The sequence below is a fragment of the Varanus komodoensis genome, unplaced genomic scaffold, assembly GCF_004798865.1.
Source record: "Varanus komodoensis strain SLA01 unplaced genomic scaffold, ASM479886v1 scaffold31, whole genome shotgun sequence".
Taxonomy (NCBI): domain Eukaryota; kingdom Metazoa; phylum Chordata; class Lepidosauria; order Squamata; family Varanidae; genus Varanus; species Varanus komodoensis.
In genome coordinates, this window is record NW_025335780.1 from 5,929,921 (window position 1) to 5,950,562 (window position 20,642).

At 41.0% G+C, this 20,642-nt stretch overlaps 1 protein-coding gene across 2 annotated transcripts in view; it reads right to left on the reverse strand.

The window, feature by feature from the left end:
• DACH1 (dachshund family transcription factor 1) overlaps positions 1-20,642 on the reverse strand; it is a 396,438-nt gene that overhangs the window by 174,312 nt on the left and 201,484 nt on the right. For both annotated transcript variants that reach the window (XM_044437902.1, XM_044437901.1), the window contains exon 3: positions 14,244-14,405. In XM_044437902.1, coding sequence (XP_044293837.1) covers positions 14,244-14,405 — 162 coding nt within the window. The remainder of the gene's footprint in view (positions 1-14,243; positions 14,406-20,642) is intronic.

The following is a 20,642-nucleotide window of genomic DNA, read 5'->3' on the forward strand; positions in this document are numbered from 1 at the left end:
TTTAACTGTACAAACACAGAGAGAGCTGCAGGACTCTTCCACTACCTGCTATCCTGTCCAGACATCTTCAAGGGACTGGGGGGGGGGGAGCAAGAAGCAGCAGGCAGTAAAGGAGAAAGGCTCAAGTTAGTTGTGTGTGATTCAGTTCTCTTGCAAGAATATGAGAACTGAAGCTGTGGCCACTCAGTACTAGTTTCTGGGGAGTTACATTTGGTTGGCTGGCCATCATGGTCAAGATATTGGACAAGATGGTCCTTTGCAGGCATCCAACAGGGTTCTTATGGATTACAAACACTGAGTAGTTTTCATATTTACTTTCTTTTCTTACAGCAGAATGGCTCAACAGGACCACTGATTCTGGAGCACACTGCAATGAGAAAGTGTGCAAGGAAGGAGATTACTGTGAGCTCACACAGAAATTTGAACATTTCATCTCACCACAGTGGTCTCCACTAGCAGATCTGACTCCAGGCACCACAATCTAGGCCATTGGAGGTCTTTGCTAGGATTCCTTGAGGAATCCTTCCCATTTGGTCAAGCAGTGACACTGGGAAAGAGCTTGCAGGAGATAATTTCAGGTATCTCTTCCCATCCATGGCATTCAAGCAAAGCCTTAACAGTCAACAGGCAGGGAAATTCTAACAGGCCTGCGTGGTCCTTGAACTACGATGGATCTTCTTCTTGCAGCTGGGAGAGTGCTCTGGCAGAGTACTCAGTGGGGAAGATCTGCCAGTCTAAGTCCATATTGTTCTCCTTCTCGCTTGCCTATGCATCTAGTTACCCCTCCACCTCCAGCACATGCAGAATACATCTTGCAATAGCCAATCACATTCATCTTTGCATACTGGGCTTCTCCCCCCCCCCCACACACACACAGCTAATTGGACCTGTGTCCTTCTATCCCAGCACTCCCAGGCCCTCTATAACTGAGGAAGGTAGAACTTCAACTCCCTACTCCCAAAGCCTCTTCTGCTAGCCAAATCACAGCCATTTAGCCATGGCTAAGGGATCTTTAGAAGGCCAGATACTGAAGATGAAACTCAAATAATCTGGCCACCTAATGAGGAGGAACAACTCCCTGGAGAAGACCCTGATGCTGGGAACAATTGATGGCAAAAGGAGAAGGGAACGGCAGAGGAGGAGGTGGCTGGATGGAGTCACTGGGCAGAGGGTGTGGGCTTGGGTGGACTCTGAGGGACGGTGGAGGACAGGAGACTCTGGAGGAATGTTGTCCATGGGGTTGTGATGGGTCAGGCACAACCTTGCGACTAAACAACAAATAAAGCAAGTGACAAATTAAAAGTATAGAGGCCCAGTTGCAAGACTAAATAAGAGAGAGTAGCTCTCTTATGTTCCTAAGGTCATGGGGAGCTACCTGTAGTCATCAGGCCGTGCCCTGTCTTACAACTTCAAAGACCAATTTGTGAAAGTAATCAAGAAGTACACAATTTGCAGTGGAGAAAGGAGTGTGAAATTCTCACACAATTTAAGTGAACAATATACCAATTAAATTCAGATCCCCAAAACTTCACTATAAATTAAAAGGATGCGCTAGAAGAAAGGTATCAAGATGCTTCATCTCTACCAGGGGTTTAATCAACTTCTCCAATGGTCAGCTCTCGATGAAAAGGAATATAGTACCAGGACTTAGGAGCCGTGCTTTCAATACATCCCAGGGGAATTGCAGGCCCATTTATGGCAAGTGGCACAAACAGAATCACAGCCATTTCATAATCAACCACTTGAAACACAGGTTTCTGCTGCAATACAAAATGGTCAGACTATGAATGTGGCATTACTGCTACAATGGCCATTCAGTATCAACCCACCACCCAGTTCCCAGGTGTCCCAGGCAAGGTAGAACTTCCTTCGCTTGTCATCAAACAGCCAGAGAGGAACCATCTCGCCTAGGGGTGGCTGGCGGGGGGAGGGGCAGGTTAACCTGGGGAGCTGCTCACCCCTATTTCCAGACATTTCAAATTGAGGTGACTCCTCCTTTCCTCAGTGGTCACTCAAGGATTGCCACGGAATCCTGGAGAGAAGAGTGGTCCACATGGGAACGTCAACTGATGACAACAGTCTTAAACCAGAAGTCATGTAGCAGAGAAGGAAGCTCAAAGGGGGCAACTGAGATCAAATATACATCTGTGGATCCGCATTCACGTCCCAGTTTGGGAAAAGGGAAAAAGCCATCTTTCAACATTTATTGGAAAGTGCTTGCAACAGCTGTAAATATCCAAGACCAAATGCACAGCAAGTCTCCCTTTTCTGATGGGCTTCCACTAGCTTTTCAGCTCTGCAGTAGGGAATTTCACAAATTCCATGTTGCAGGATCTCTCCCAGTGCTATGAGATAGCTCCTTACACTTTGCTGCACAGAAGGCTTTGCTGCAGCATACTTACCATTCACAGATGTGGAGCAAACGGATTGACCAGCCAGCCAAATTTACAAGCAAGAGCTACTAATACAATATTATCTGAGTGGGACACTGCCCTTTCCCACACTGTATATGCTATCAACACATGATGCAGGACAGTATATGTCTTAAGCAAGGAATGCAGTGCTATTTGATGACAAATTCCACAGAGGTATCTGTTTTGGTCTAATGCAACACAACAACAAAGGGTTCTGTGGCTTCTAAGGATAAGGATTTTATGGCAGTACGTGCTTCCATAGAGTCGTGCCTATTTTGTCAGTGGGCTGTTTGCCTATGAAGAATTTCATCTGACATTGCAATGAAACTGTAGCTTCAACTGTTTCAGTATTTAGCTATTTCAGTGCACTTCCTTCCTTACATTTGTGGAGCAGAACCACACAGACTCTAATAGGATTTAGCAAGGTAACACAATTAGTCAATTCACATTTCTTATTACAGCATGCTCAAAATATCATGTTACCATAATTGTTAAGACTTCAGTGGTTATATAGTTTATAGTATCAGCAATACAGGAAGGCAGAAAGGCCCTGATTTCTAAAGCAATGGTACTAATTTTTTGATGAAGAAAATTTATTTGGGTCTAACATAATTTAAAGCAACAAATAAAATTTTAAAACATGTTTTATAACATAGTTCTAACTGAAAAGTTTGCCCCTAATCTTAGGAAAACAAATCTGGTTTTCTTCCTAAAATACCATTAATTCATTTATGTCTAGAGTTTCAGCCTGCTGATACTACAGGCTCAATTCAAAATTGGGGAAGTATCTTTTCTTTCTTTTAAATGATATTGAGTATCTAGCATGAAAGCTCTTCTGTTTTGCTAATACTTTTATAAATTTGCTAATTGCTGTTTAGATTAATTCATCAAACTAGCTGCATCGGACTTCCCAACACTGAATGGCCAAGGGACAAATCCCTGAAACGTGAAGAGGTCCATCAGTGTATTAAGTTTCATGCACTAAAGGCAAATATTCCTTAGTTTCCAAATTCAGTATGACAACGATTTTGCCTGCCCCTTAACGCTGTCTTTCAGACTAAAAATAACAGCCTATTATGTGACACACTATCCCAAGAATTCCAGGGAATAACTATAAAAGCACATTTTAACAGGGAAGTGACATGCTTAGCATATAATATAGTGCTCCAGGGCTTTTTGATTGCAACAATTCAGCAGAGGCAAATTTACCCATTCTTCCTAAAACAGTTTATAGAGAAAATCTGAATGTTTGCCAAAAAAGGGGGGGCACAGGTCTGAAGCAACTTAGGGGTACCATCTTATCTCCAGGTTAAATTTTTAAATCACAAGGAGAAAGCTCTTGCTTATCATATCTAACTTTGGATGAACATTTCTCTTGAGAGTCTTATTTTTCCCCCAGTAGTAAAACTTCGCAAGAATGGAGCTGAATTGGACATAACACATACTTATGCAAAAGCAGGGAAGAAACCTATATCCATTTGAAGTAGAAACAAACAAACAAAGCAAAGCAACAAAAAAGACAGAGAATTATAATTTATTAAATAGCTAAAAACTCTTATGGAGTAACAATACTGCCATTGAAGAGAGACTTTTAGAAAGAGCACGCTCTGGCTTTTTCACCCTCCGATTTTGAATCTGCTCACAGTACTGCCAGCTTAACCAAAAAGGATTAACTCTCATATCCAACTGAGAACACAGATAATTCTCAGTAATTGGTAAAAAATGAAGATGAATGGGGCTGAGAGATAAGGAGCAATTAGCTCATCAGCAGTTACAGCTGTGCACTCAATCCGGATCCATCTCCTGAGTCTCAGCCCCTTTTAAAGAACCCAGGCAGGAAAAACACGGGACACCTCCTTCCTCCCCAAAACCAGTGGCATACCTGCCCATCTTCCTCCCCCTTCCATTTTATTTCCTCACTCTACGCCGACACCTGTCATAGCATTCTATGTAAATTACTCCCTCTCCCAGGACCTGAGTCTATAGCCAATCTTCCTTTTAAACTTAAGGGGAGGGGGGACAGAAACCAAATGACTACTGTAGACAGTCTTAAATTCCCTGTCAATCGTTTCATTATAGCAGCATCATCTGTTTGAAAATATAAGCAATTCCCTCATCTAATTATAGGGAGGATTTGAGGTTCATTAACATTGCCAAGGAAGAGATTCAGATGTGCAACTGCAGAGCTCTGTTTGGTGGCCCGCGTGTGTTCTGTGTTTCCTTGTATTTGCTTTCTCAAGGACTCAGAGACTTTTTCCTGGAGCCATTAAATTAATTCTTCCTTCTAAAATAGACACATGAATCGAAAGAAAGGAAATGACCACATTTTTATACTTTTCTGTTCTTGGAGACAGCCACTTGAGGCAATTATTTTCTAATCAATTGCTCTGATATTCTTTTTTTAGAGCAAAGGATATATTAAGCATATGAACGGCCCCTCTCCAAACACAGACCTGGACTTATCATAAATGCCTCTTACTGTTTTTAACGTTGTAAATTTGTACAGATAAAAGGGAAGTCCAGTGTGTCAAAAGCACCCTTTCATTTTCAACACATCTTGTGGTCGTTCATGGATTATTCTAGCAAAGTCAGTCTTGCATTTCCTAACTGTGTTTAGAAACTGAGAACACTAAAGTCTTTTTGATTGCTTCATTTCCTTAAAGAAATAATAGCAGGAGTTTTTAAAAAGTATAATTGCATTTTAAACAATGAGATTTGTTTTTGGAACATCTGTTTTGAGATCATATTATAGATGAACTCATTTCCTACCTTGTAAGTAATTTACTATTGTTGATCACTGTTTACAAGATATGTGGTTCAGCCATTAGGTAATGGCAAAAGTTCCTTTCAGATCCTTGGAGAATGTTTTGGAATGTTTGCACAGGTCCTTTTTTAACATTAATGGGCAAGAAATTAAAACACAGGAATTTTTCATTTAGGCTTAATGAGCTACTGTCAACAAAAATAGATGGTAATTCTTTTTCTGAGTACGTAGTAACCTTGTATTCATTTTCATGCTTTTCCCTCTGATGTACATATTTTGTATTTAATATTATAGAAATCGAGCAAATGTCCTGCTTATGCAGCTGGGTCTATTATAGCTCTAGCAGAAAACATCACTTTAAAATATATCTAATGTGTTGTAAAAGGAGAGCCACTGTGGCGTAGTGGTTAAGAGCGTGGGACTGGGACTCAGAGGATCTGGGTTCTAGTCCCCGCCTAGTCATGGAGCCAACTGGGTGACTTTGGGCCAGTCACAGACTCTCCGCCAAACCTACCTCACAGGGTTGTTGTTGTGGGGATAAGATGGAGGAGGAGATGTAAGCTGCCTGGAGCCCTTTATAGAAAAAAGGCAGGATATAAATCAAAATAAATAAATAAATAAATAAATAAAATCAGATTCAAGGATTCATCTTGAAGAAGAAAATCATGGGTGCTGTCCACCCCACAAGTTCAAGGATTTCCCCTTGAACTTTAAACACCAGGGAGAGTTTTGGATATGTGTAACCACTCAATGCCTACATGAAGTTTCCCCCGAAGATGAAGTAAACTGGAAATCATATTCTTCACCACTTAAGTAATATCTCAGATTGTTCAAGTATTCCAAACACATCTTCTTGGCAATCCTTGCAAAAATGGTACAAAAGGCACCTGCTTTATTATCCCACAGTGCCGTAGTGGGCTGAGGTAGAGAAAGTATGGTTTCCCTAAGGATATTCAGAGAATTCAGAGAATTCATGGACGAGCAAGATTAGTACCAGGGACACAGCTTAATGTCACAGTCACCACACTACACGAGCTTTCATAATAGAGCTCCTGGAGATTGTGTATTTAGCGACAGTGTGAAACCTTAAACAGCAGTCCAGTGGTGGATTACACTAGATTAGGACTAGGTTCTGACCCATCCAGAGTCTGGCCCTGATCTTAATTGGATCTCAGGGCCTGCCACAAAACAAGCTCTCCTGTTGTCTTAACTCTTTCACATTTGCAGCAGCTTAAATGCCAACGTTTTAAGAGAGTCAGGAATAGATGTAGGTAGAGCACAGTCTAATCATGTTGTAATGGATATTTCCCTGCTTATACAACCTTGGGATTTGGTATTTTGAGGTGTACCACTTTATCTCTGAACTCTCGCCTATCACAGACATTAAAAGCTCCAGAGCAGGTCTAAGGCCTTAGACATCAGTGGTAGTGACTGGCACCTTGAGAAGCAGCAAGGGTCACCATGAGAACAGAAGGCGCAAGAAGAAAACATGACCTAAGAACGGAAAAAGAGCCATGCCGGATCAGACCGAGGGCCCCTCTAATCCAACCAGCTGCCCATGGGAAATCCACAAGTCGGGCTTGAATGCAATGGTTCCCCCCTCTGTACCCAGGTTCCTGAGCTATTGGTATACATAGGCAAATTGCCTATAATATGGGGTGGGGTGGGAGGGTAACACAAAGCCATCAGGACTAGTAACCACTGTAAGCTCTACCTTCCATGAACTTGTCTAAACTTCTTATAAAACCAATATATTTTTAAACCGTATACAATGAAATCAGTTATGATGTCTGGAGAACAGCACTGCTTTCACCTGGTACCAAAGAGACCGTAATGAAGGTGGCAGGTAAACTACTCTTGGGAGGCTATTCCACAAGTGGGGAACAAACACTGAGAAGGGCTCTTTTCAATTCACCATCCTGCTTACCTCCTTGGAGAATGGTTCTTTCAAAAGGCTCTCCGAACCCAACCTTGGGGACCCAAGGGTCTCCGAACCCAACCTTAGGTACATATGGGAGGAGGTGGTCTTTCGAGCATCCTGCTGCTTAGGGCTTTGGGCCCGGAGCTCAAACGACAACCAATGTAGCTGATACAGCATTGGGGAGACATAGGCACACGAACTCGCTTGCATCCGCAGTTGTGCGACCCTATTTTGCATCAGCTGAAGTTTCCAAACCATCTTTAAAGGCAGCCCCACATAGAGCGCATTACAACAGTCCAACTGAGAGGTCATTAGAGCGCAGGGGACTGTGGTTAGATGGTGCCTGTCCAAGCAGGACCATAGTGGATAAATTAACCCTAGTGAAAGAAGCCGCTCCTGGCCACTGAGCCTACTCAAGCAATCGCATCCCCGACCTATGCACCCTGTTCTTTAGGGGGAGAGCAACCCCATCCAGGACAGGTTTGATGCATGCAAACCTGCTTGTTAGGATTAGCTTTGGAGGGTCTCTTCTCATGCAAGCCAATAAGCCTAATTCATTTGATGGACACAAGAGAGAAGGCCTTTTCAGTGGCAGTCCCACACTTACGGAGCTCCATTTCCACTGATCTAATCATGGCCACTACAATGCAGCCGTTCAACAGACCTTACAGATGCATTTGTCTCATGCTGCCTTTTCCCAAGACTGTTTCTACAGTTTCAGATCTTGAGCTTCTAGGCTCTTCTCTGCTATCAAACCTTTTATGGCATGCTTTAAGCCAGGTGGCTGACAGGTGGAGGACTTGTGTGCCTCCTTCTGTAGGTGGGTTCTCCGCCCCACCCACTTGTAGCTGCTATCAACTTAGGGGGAATTCTGCTAGGAGACAAGAGGTGCCCCAGAAGCCCTCATGACACGGTCCCTTTGTCGCCGGAGTTCAGTTCCCCATGGGCCTGAGAAACACATGTTTGAGGGACCACTGGGAGAGTAACTGGGCTGGGTGCACACACCCCATTTCCTAGCACAGTCCTTCGCTCTGCAGAGAAACAAGGCACATGGGGAGAACCATTCCCACTTGGTTTCTCTGAAGAATGAGGTTCCTCCCAGGAGTGAGGCTCTTCTGAGGGACAGGGTGTGTGCCACCCGTGTACGATTTCCCCTGACAAAAGCTGGGATTTGGGCAGTACCGGTCAGGACAGTGGACTGCTCTGGACACATTAGGAAAATGCTGTGCTTCCTGAGGAGTTTTGTGAGCCCAGAACATCTTCCCAGCCCCAACAACTTGCTCACAGCTGCTCGGAGCTTACATTTTTAAATTGTTTCTTTATCATGTTAATTCTAGATGTTGCCTTGGGAGGCTGTGCTCTGTTAAGCTGCTTGTAAATACTTAAAATAAGGTAATGAAAGCTCAAGTACCGTTATTAAGCACTCCATTCTCATTTTACTCTCTCCTCCTCCTCCTCCTCCTGCACATACGTGTATACAGAACTCTTCTCTTGGGTACTTACATGGTGCCCTTGTGCTTTAAATTGCCATGCAGAAGTTCTAATAGGCCAGATGTACATCTCTTAGCAAGCATTGCATACCTGAGTGCAAAGGGAGGCCCGGATTCAAAACCCAAAAGCAGAATCCTCAGGGCCAGCACCTATTAGAACCGGGATGCTAAACCCTTTTTAGTCCAACAGCAGAACTCAGTTCTGGAGGCCTCATACTGCCCAGAATGACTGGGAACAAAGCCCAAGCAGGACATGGCAGTCTGGCATCTTGGAAAAATGCATGGAAGCTGGGAAACTGCCGAGAAATTGATAGGTGAGTGATACGGGGCTTAGCCACCTGGTGAACCTGACAGGCGAGCTAGACCACCTGGATTTGGCCCACAAGCCTGTTATTTGACACCCTCTGTTTTTCAAGGAAGAGAAATAGGCAAATACAAAGTTCGAAAAGTAATATACTTACTTGGTGGCTAAAATCTAAAGCAAGGGGTCTATGCCCATGCTTGGTACAGCCTTCCAAATAGCATTTTCCAAACTATTTTACTGCATGCATGCATGTTTTGTCCTTCTTTAGTAAAGGAAAAAGTTCTGGAGCACCTTCAGAAAGGTCAACTGTAGAAAAATATGAGTTGCAGATGTGGACTGTGCCAATGCACCCTTTGGATCCCAGCCACCTTATTTTAAACTGAGATACACAATTACCGAAGTCAGGCCATCATGAAAGAGATGATTACAGAAATCAAATACCATAAAGAAATGTAAATGAGACCTTGTTCTTCTCCATTTTAATATCATACCCTTAAGAACAGTATCGTTCTAAAGACCAGCCTACATAGCTTTTACTTTAAACAACAAAGCTAAAATAATTTATCTCTACTCCATGCCGTGTGAGAAGTTGCCACTAAAAAAAATCCAGGGCATTTTTCCTTCTTATCTGCAGCATAGCTGGTATCAGCCAACCTGTCACAAGACAGCGCTTGATATAAACAAGAGATTGCAAAGACATCTAAGTAATCAATATTAGGATGGCTACAGTATGGAAGCTACAAGCACTGCATATCATTTGTCTCAGCATCTATTTCTATGACCAAATGAAGCATTAATTCAAATCATAAATCTATGGTGATTTAAAACTGGGAATGAGCACCTGCCTGCTTTAATGATTTATTTTGTACATTTCAGTAAGCAGGAGATTTGTCCATATGAACTGACAGGTCACCTTCAGATGCCAGTACTATGCTGTTTATCACCACGCAGACTAGCATCTCATCTTGGCAAGTAAATATTAAACTAAAAGAATCCAACTGATTGTGGAAAGGAGCAGGAAAAAATAGTATGGCCATACATTTCACTAATGTTTCATTCTAAGCCCTTCTTGCGGACTTCCAACTTGCTAACAGATAGGAAGTTGCAATGTTAAGGCACAACATAAAATTAGGGAAGTAATAGTGTTGGTTATTAATGCCATTCGCCTCCTTTATAGCTTTTCTGATGCTGCTGTTTTTCAGGGCACCTACAGTGATAGAGCTGTGGCTAAGATAAAATCCAGAGACTTTAGGTTTACAGCCTGATGACGTACACACAGGACAGAAATACAGCAGGGAAAACCATCTGAGAATGTCACCATTCAGATCTCGGCAGCGGAGGGAGAGCACAAGAAGCAGTTCACAGTAGCCCTTGTTCCTCCGGCTATAGGTAAAAATGGTACTATTTATCCTTTCCCTTTGATGGGCACCAAGCAATTGACAGTTGACTTGCTGACATCTCAAAAAGAAGTCAAGTTCAATGATGTGTTCATAACTACAGTGACAGTGGCTATCTTTGGACCTCACACTGAAAGACAGATTTGAGGGGTATGAGGACTCCTAGACCTTTGCCAGATGTGCTCATTCACCCTAGCCTCTCTTTTGTGAGGCCAGAAGTAGCAATTTGGAACCTATCGCTTCCAATCACCATATGGTATCACCATACAGTCCTCCTAGTATGGGGAACATGGTGGGTCTAAACCTTCACAACAATGTTTCCTATTTAAAGGTATTCCATGTGATTACTGAGCAAAGCCAAATTGCAACTTCCTGTCTTCAGGCAACACTTTCAGTACCGTCATGGTTTTAGAGATCCGGCATCTTCATGGATGCAACCAAGTTCATGAGGTGCTCTGCACACGGCCTTTGGGGCCTCAAATGTCCTAGACATACCAGGTACCCCACTGGGTTTGCACACTGCAGAGTTAGCTTGGTCATGGCGAGCTAATCACATTATAGAAGAACTTGCCAGTGATGACTAACCTTCTCCCAAAGGATGTTCCAATAAGCTTTCAAGGTACTCCAGCGCTTCTCCAGTCACAGTAAAATCAAAATCAAAAACACTCCCAGACATGTGAGTACATGACAACAGCTTTACTTTAGAAGTTAATAATATTTTACGGTTATATAAAGCTAAACTGTCTATCCTGACAATCTGATTCTAGAATTCTGACAAACATGGACATTTCCTCTCCTGCTTTATATTGTTTACTGCTTTTTCATACAGTATGTTCAAGTATGCACCCCACACTGAATAAATATCATTGCAGTACGAGGAATAAGCCTCATTAATTTCACCAGAATATTTTAAAGCCTTAACAACCAGGACTCGTGATCATTATTCTGAGTTACCTAATTCTTATACATTTGCCAGAGGGGAAGTTAGGGAAGGGAAGGAGTTGAAGAAGATTTGTAAACATTACATAGGATGAGATGGGAACAGTGGAAAAGAAGGGGCGAACAGAACTGGCACTTATGATAAGTAAAACCCAGATGTTCATTTCCTTCCTCATAATCTAAATGAAGTAAAGACAAAAAGATAAAAGCCAACAGTAGCTGCCTTGCTAACAAGATTCCCATACCCCGATAAGGTGAACAAACCTTTGACTTGAATATTAAGCTCAAATTGTGAAAAGGACTCAGCTTAGCAACTAAATTTCTACAACTTACTCTAAACTCTGCTTCCAAGTCTTGCATTCACCAAGAAAAAAGTAAATGTAGGTGTCATTGTCACCACCAAGAATAATGGCTCTTCTGCAGCTCTTATTGTGCATTATGACAATGGGTAGTTAGAGTCCATTGTCAAGTACTGACTGATCTATTTCTATTATTAGTTTTTATTCTTAGGGCTACAGACAGAGTGCGGACATCTGTATCACCGTGACAGAATTGTCCTTATCCCAAAAGTTCCAAGCACTGCTCTTGGCAGTCTAAAAAGAGTGATGATATGAATTAAGCATGTACAGCAACTGGGGTTTGAGAAGTCTGAAGAATGAGAAGGGATATAGAAACAATTAATTATCCATTTAAGAGCTAAGTTTATATTAACAGAAACTCTAAAAGCACCCCAAGGATAACTTGCATTGTAACTAGCTTTTTGTCAGTTTGCAGTTTAAGAAAAACAAAAACATTTTAAAGCTTCATTGCTATTCCTTCTTTGCAAGGAATAGTTCTAGATGACATTTGAATCTGGGATTATGGCTAATTGTGCCCAGACAAGCTAAGAGTTATATGCCAGACCAGCAAATTTTGGTCTGAAGATGGTTTCTGATTATAATTATTAATTGCATTTCAATACTGTCCATAGTCAAAGCTCTCTGGAAAGTTCACAACATCCAGATATCAACCAGGCCTAATCCTGCTTAGCTTCCACGGTAAGGCAGAATCAGGCAGTATGATCTTGGCTTGTGTAGGCACTCGTAACCATGATCCTGAGCTTGGATGTAAAACAGAGTTATTTGGTGTTATACTTCTTTAAACATTTAATGGTTTTATCAGGTTGAATTTTGTTTACATTTTTTTTGTTTCCACATAAATTTATTTTAGAAAAGCTCCTGGTGTTCATTACCAGCCAACTTGACTGCCCCACCCAGATCCAATCCTTGTTACTACTGGGGTCAAAGGAAGGATATACAGATTAGGTGCTGGTCTTCCAGAATGTTGTTTGCAACTCGTAGGACTGAATATTCAGTCCACTGAAGAAGGGAGTGACAAGGAGGCTTGGGTAGAAAGGCAGCTGGAGAACTGTGATAAAATAACGTGGCGGTGGTGAGCTTGCCACCAAAACTGAATGGGAAAACTAATTAAGAAAATGAGAGGAAAGTAAGGAAATTAAGAAATCCAGACATGTTTGTTTTCCTTTTTAACATATATAAATATCACCACACTCACCCATTAAAAAAGTTGAATAATTATCTTTAACCAAGGTAAATATGATTATTAACATACAAAAGCTGCTTATTGCTAGTAGGAAATCCTTAATATTGTCTTGATTATGTTCAAATACAATCAAAACAGCTTTAAGAAGCAAGTAAGTCCTACTTTTGAAAAATGCCACATTTAATCAAGCATCTTAATTTAACCCCATTACAAGGTAAAATTTTTATTCTATCCTTGATTGTTGAAGCATATATGGGCCTATTTTAGCCTTTTATTAACAATATGGATGGGATTGTGCCAGAACACACCTGCTCATGTTATTCAGCTGAGAAAGCTATTCTTGCTACAAAGCCCCCACTTTGAAAGCACCTTTGCGGATGACTTTCAAACTGATGTGGCCGTATCTATTTGCCATTGTCTCCCTAAGAGTACCTGTAGCGTTTTTCTTTTTAGTGCTGAAACATTAACAGAAAAGGAAAGGGAGAACTGGCCTCAGAATTTGCTGATACATGCACATTCATTCCTTTTGTTCTTGGGTATGAGTTAAATAATAAATATGTACAGGAAGATTCAGAAGGAAAAAAGTTGTCATCCTTAAGAATAACCTCAAAAATTTGCAGAATAAAAAAGAGAGGAATATATTAAATTGTCATGTCTGCTTTATGTCTAAGTGACCTCCGCCATGTACAATAGTTAACAGTACTAAAACTCAACTCTCAGTTCACATAGTACATTTATCTCAGAAAGCAGAAGGGAACCATTACAATGGAATGACCTTAAAAGCTACTGTCATTTTAAATATATTTTAGCAAAACAAATTGGCTACATGAGTAAATACATCATGTTAATCCTGTATCTTATGAGACAGAAAGTGCTGTTAACAGTTCCAAATGTTTAACACAGAAGGGCGGAGGCTGAATTACCATTTAGAAATGAACCCATTAAAGCAAAGCTCACAATATCTCCAAACTTTGCTACACGTGTTCTTTATTCCTTTCTGCACTGGACAAGCAAGAATGAAATATTTTGTCTCCTGCCCACCAGCCTGCCCAGACTGATTTCTGCACTTAATTGGTCCCGTTAAACTCAATGACACAAAAATTACTTGGATCCAAATACTTTTTTGCTTAGCTCAGGCTGGGACTGGGCCATGAATTTAAAGTGAATACATTCAGTAGTACAAAGTAAAATTTGATTTGAGTACTTTATTGAACAGTGAGCATTGAAATGTTATTCTTTTAAGAGCATATTAATGCAAGTCTGCAAGGAACCACCTGCAAAGCGAATCGGTTTACAACTGCAGCCAAAATGCTACAGTATGCAATTCTTGTAAAATCAGGTTCAAAGGAAAACAAAGACAAAATAAGTGAAATAAAACAGAAACTTCCCCTCCACCAAACTGCAACATCAGTACTGTTATTAATTACAGTATCATTTATGGAATGGAGAATTCTTTTAGATCACAAACTTACCCACACTAGAATTCAGATCCCCGTTCTCAGATTCGGCTCCATGCTGATTATTACTGGCATGATAATTCGACATAGCTTCTAATTTAATTTTTTTCACCTTCATTGCTTCTGCAATGGCTGCATTGGTGGCAGCTGCTGCGGCTGCGGCTGCAGCTGTCAGACCTACAAAAGAGACAGAAATAGAACTCATGAAATTACAACTTCCATCAACTTTCTCTTTGAACTGAGCCTTTGCCTGCATCACCTGCAATCAAGAATTTCTCAAGAAACTGAAGTTTTAAAAATTAACTTAACAAAATGACATCAAAATGTCTATGATTAACTTGTAAGCTAGGGAAGGTGCTTCTGCCATGTACTATTAGCAAAGGAGTCAGCTTGTGCTGGTGCCTTCATTGGACAGAATCCTATGATACCCACACACCTGGCAAGAGGGAACCAGCAGTCGTTGAATCAACAAGAAATGAGTCGAAACACCAATTTCCAGAATAAGACAACTCAACAAAGCTCTCAGAAAGCAGCTCTGCTTTCTGCCAGTCTAGAAACAAGCATTTCCACTTGTTTCTCAGCTTGCTTTAGACAGCATTAACTCCACACTGCACCAGTGGTAGGTCCCACCGGCACAGCAAAATGAACAGAAGCTTTGCCCATTCAATGGGAACCAACCTTAGCCACTGGGTCATGACCAGAGTAAGCCTGGATCCATCTGTATTTACACATCCACTGATGGATGCAAGCATGGCTTCAGTGCCTTAAGACAGCACAGATCTGTGCTAAACTAAGCAATTTGGAAAGGGTTTAACACAGACTTTACATGATACAAGTCATTGCCTGAGCTGTGCCCGTCTCAGAGGCTATTTTAAGCTTCATCTCAACAATTAAGGAGAGGCAAAAATACATTTTTTGAGACTTCCAAATCTCTAAATTGGTGAGCTTTTGCTGTTGGTGCCTCTTTTCTGGGATTTCCTAGATTTCTACCAATATTAGGATAAAAATTACTGCAGTGACAAATATAAAACAGTCTTCTTTGAGCCAGGTCTTAATACCTGTGGTTAAGCAAGTGCATAAAAACAGATTGTCACTAGGATCCAAAGAGCATTCTGCTACTGAGAAAAGCAAGTCAGCTTTCCTCTCCAACTACATCTTTCAGGCCACCCCAATCCCACTCGGGTGTTCTCCAATTTTTAATGCTTTTCTTTGCTTTCAAGGAGAAGCCCTGCTGTGCATACACAGTCCAATAATGGACCTTGAAAGCCCAGCTAGTAACTGGGTGTCATGAACACACACATGCACAGACAACTTCAGCATTATAAATGTAATGGCCTAGTTCAAGAGCCCAAGTTGGCATATTGAGAAAAGTTGAGTTGGTCCTCAAGAACACATTGCTACCATTCAGAGAAGGAAAAGAGCTGCCACTGATGGTTTTCTATGGCAGACGCAAACAAGACACTTAGAAGTGAGAAGGAGGTACCAGCAGCTAGCTGCCTGTTTAATTGTTTATAGCAGTCAGATAAAGCATTCCTTGTTCCTAAAATGGAATCGTTCTTCAAGGTCCAGCAAATAGACTTTAGAGGACAAATGTTGAGCTGGCCTTGGGATAGTGAAAGGTGCCAAGTCAGGGCCCCTACCAACTGTTTAATGCATGCTGCAAGCTACTGCTGTAAACAACAAGCAGACGTTGAGTCAACTCACAAGAGGATTTCTCTTCAGTACAACAAGGTTTTATAAGGAAATGCATGGACCACAGGGCAAGCCTGTTAAGGCAGAAGCCTACTTCCCTGACTAGATGGTGCTTAAGTCAACATGGGATACCCTTAAACCTGGTCCTAAACCAGCAGAGCTTTTTGATCACTGGAATTTCCTCTTTTCTGAGGAGGAATTTATTGCCGCTGTATTAACAGGCTCATTTTTTCCTCAAGATAACTGTACAATTTAAGGTATAATCAGATGGTGCGGCATCTCTTCTCATGCCTGTTGGCTACTATGCAGCCCTTAGCGGGAAGGCAGTCATAGTCTTTAGCCTGTCTCTCCTTGACCTAAAATGGATCTAAAGGATGTTTGGTGTCTCTGCAGATCTCTCCCTTCCTGAATGTTATGCTTATTATTAAAGGTGCATGGGCCTCCATTTCCTGTTTTCATAGAATCATGGAATAATAGAGTTGGAAGGGGCCATGAGGGCCATCGAGTCCACCCCCCTGCTGTTGCAGGACACCATGTTGCACCATCCCACTCAGACGGCTGGTATTTTCAATGGCATTAAGGACTGCTGAGGAGGATTCAGAAGACCACTTTACCTCTGATGACACTTTCATCTGCCCTGTCAAACCGTGAAGCCTTATACCAGACAGAATTGCTCTGTTGTCCCTAACCATCTGCAGTTTTGTGCACACACAGCAAAAGATCAGGATTTGCCAGCGAATCTACCCACAATTTGTTGATGCCTGTAGCATTAACATGTACCCCAAGCAGGTTATAACACTGATTGGTCCACAGGTCCATACAGCATGAAGAAAATACTGCATGGAGCCCCATGTTGCTGTAGCAAAGCCAGATCTGAGATCTGGGATTTGCAAAGTCCCCTTAAAAGTCCACTCTCCTGAAATACGATTGTGGCTGGAAGCGCCTTCTTAAAGGCCGCAACACTCCTCCTTTCCGGAGAAGTGGCTCTATAACCAGCCACAAAAATGGAAGATGCCCCCATCTAGGAACAGAAGGCTTCCAGCACAGAGGCAAACCAGCATGACGCTAGGTAATCATCACCTGTCTTCACCTGACTTTTAGTGTGCTTACATATTGTGTATTTTCTAAGCTGTCCTGACGTGCTCTCAGTAGCAAGTGAACACGACTTGCTATTAAGATGGGAAAGTCAATCTGGAAAAGCCATTTGAAAATAAACCAAATAGCTACATTGGGTTTTTTAAAGTGTTTGTAATTTTCTGCGGTTGTTTATTTCAAAAAATATAAACAAATGTGTCAAAAAAAGTCAGCCTAGTGCAATTGCAGGCAGTAGTTATCATTAATATTCTGAAATTGATAAGTTGTTTATGTCTGGCATTCTTCCTGCTGATTATTCAGTGAGACAGGCAACTTTATAAATATCTCATCACTCCAGCGTCACACAAATTTCATCGACAGTGCTCCTGCACAGCTATTAGCAATATGAATCTAACCATTACAAGAGGGAGGAAAAAATCGAACATGTGGCATTAATACGCAGTCCTGGTTCCTAACCATCTGATAGGCAGATGGCGTAAAGTAGATTCTCCAGCTGAGATGAAGGGGCACATCATTTAAAACCTTGTTTGCATTCTAACTGATATCAGTGCCATATTGATATACATGATACATCATGGCAGTATTTGAACAATCTAGTTTGTTTCAGTCATAAATGTTTACAGCCTTGTTTTTTATCTTTAGAAGCATGTTCTGAAGCGCGTATTTTTAATTTATGAAATCTATTGTTTACTTCTGTGGAACCAGAAGATTAGCAAGACACGGGAATATGAAATTGCTGCAGCTACCATTGAAGGATGAATAGCGTACAGGATAGCATGAGAATTTTTCCTTCAATAAAGACGGTGAGTGAAGGAATGAAAAAACTGGCTTAGGCATTTTATGCATTAAATACATTAATTCATTAAACCTCCTAGCTTTTCCTCCCATGTGACATACTTAGAAGTTTAATGCTTTAACACAGCTATTCATTTAAAGTTCTCACTGTGTGCAATTAATCTTGTCCAACAATTTAATTCAAAAAGCAAAACATCAAAAAGTAAAGTTCAGTTCAACGATCATGGTTCTGAAGTAATCTCTCTTACCACTGACAGTTCCTATAGACTTGTTGGTTAAAGTCTGCTCAAGGTGTCTTGTAAGCATCGGCAGGCCTGAATTACAACTCAATTCGAGCTTTTTAAACCTTAGCAGGGACTCAGGTCTTAACTTCAGCTAGATCCTGGAAACCAAATGAAGCACACCCAGAAGGAGCTTCTTCTTGACCTCAGAAAAATAATTTTCTATTCTCTGTCACACTTCTAGGAAGCAAGATTCACATTTACAGGGTCCAAAAAGGAATACTAGACATTTCAATTTTGTTTAGGTAACTAAAACTCACTTCCCAACAATATGTTAATAAAGAAAGGAGTTCACGTGTTAGAAAAGACCATGCTATTCTGCAGAATGCATCCGTGGGAATGTCTCTTCTGAAATGAAACTGCCTCTTGTTTAGAACAGCTGGGAAGTGCTTGCTTTGAGGTTACCTGGGGTTCAGAAGGAGAGGTCATCCATAGCTCTATAGTTAGCCATTTGGGTAGCCTGTCAACTCATCCTGTTAATGGTATTTGGACGCAGGATACAGACTAGTTCATTTTTATGACTCCCTCAGGAATTTTAAATCCCTTTCCTGCACTTTTAGCTATTCCTGCAATTTTCCTTGCTATGCTTGATTCTACATTCTGCAACTACTGCAATTTACTAAGAAAAGTCCCTATTTACTGTATCTGTCCCTGGAAAAACCCAGATTGCATTTTTGCCTTTAAGATACACCTTGTTAACATTTTGAGTGTGACTGCAGACACTGCCAAACTAGTCTGTGTTAGGACAATTTCAGAAATAGTCCATGGAACGCTCAGAAAACAATTGAGATGGCAGATGAGGCAAAAGACAAGTACCCCGCTCAGAAAGAAGCTAAGTACAAGGCAGAGTCCCAACACCCACCAAGGGAATGCAATCGTATCCAGTTCCAGCTGAGATCCAATCCTTTATCCAGGTTCAATCCCACAGTACATCCTTCTTGTCTGGAACAGATCTCAGCTTGTTTGCCGTCACTGCCTCCAGATAACCATTCAGGTATTCAACATCTTGCTTAAGATCATCCTGCCTACAATCAAAAGTGTTCTAATAGAGTGGTTGTTTCTTAAATCATTATAATAGGAAATCATTAATGTCGGTGTGGGAAAAGTTAAAGATAAAACTGTATACTAAATTACCAAGATGGCTTTCACCTATGGAAGCTCTTGTATATCCAAATGCACTGAATTTTGATATGATTGTAAGATATGATGCTATTTGGATAATGATGGAGGATTGAAATTGAATCAAGAAATACAAGAACAAGGAATTAATATTTCTTGGTGGCACAAGGTTCAAATGCAGTCATGATATGCTAAAGACTATAGACTGTGGGGCTTTTATAAGGAATTAACAGCATTTGACCATGTGATTCTTAAATCAGATGAGAAAATGATTAAAAGATTGTATAACTTTCTCCTGGGTAGGAGAATGGAGAAACTATGATAATGTGGGCACAAAATTTTGGATATAATATTGAGTTAGAGAAATGACAAAAGCTGTGGGAAAGAAATATTAAAGTAACATTAGCAACCTCATACAAAGAAAACTTGTATAAAATGTTTTATAGATGGTATTTGTCACCAAATAGGTTAGCAAAGATATTTCCAAATATGTCTAATGCATGTTGGAAATGTAAACACAACCAGGTACTTTTTATCATATGTGGTGGACCTGTGATAAGGCAAAAAAGTATTGGATTAAAATACACAAATGGCTTGAGGAGATGTTACAAAAACCTCTAACATTTAAACCTGAAGTTTTCTTATTAGGCATTGTACCTGATGATCTTAGTAAAAAAGCAATGTATTTGACTCTACATGTAACCACTGCGGCGAGGACTGCATTTGCCCAACATTGGAAGAATGAAGAGCCACCTACCGACGAACTGATTCTAACAAAGATCTTGGACTGTGCCGAAATAGACAGATTGACTTTGTTTCTGAAGGAGAAAGAAGATACAGACTTCTGTCAAACCTGGGACTCTTTATTATTGGCTAGAGAAACGGGACTATGCATAGATTTAAATATGTTTATAGTTTAACATAAAAAGAAAAAAATGTGGGGCGCTGAGCCAGTAGGTCTGATGTTTTTGATGACTGATGATTTTTTAGTTCCTTTTTTGGTAGGTCTATTAAGAATAAAACTTATTTTTTTAAAAAGTGTTCTAATAGAAGTTGGGTGTCACCCACATTCTGAAGGCACATCTCTGGAGAATTTCCCCCAACAGTTTTATACTGGTGTTTGAAAGCATGTGGCATGAAATGGAACCCTGACATACTCTATGTTGAAAATATATATAATGGCCATGAGGTGGAGCAGAATCTCCAAAGGACCACTTCTGACATTGTTTATCCTGGAATCACAATGACTGTGCCTCCTATGCCCAAGACAGCTATCCAGAAATGTACTGTGGTTGATTGTATCAATAGCTAGTGAGAGAGCTACAAAGGCCACTGGGGTACACCCTTCCTATCCATTCCACAATGTAAGTCATCTATTAGCGTCATTACATAACTAGGGCTGAATCCTGATTGGAATGCATCCAAATCACAA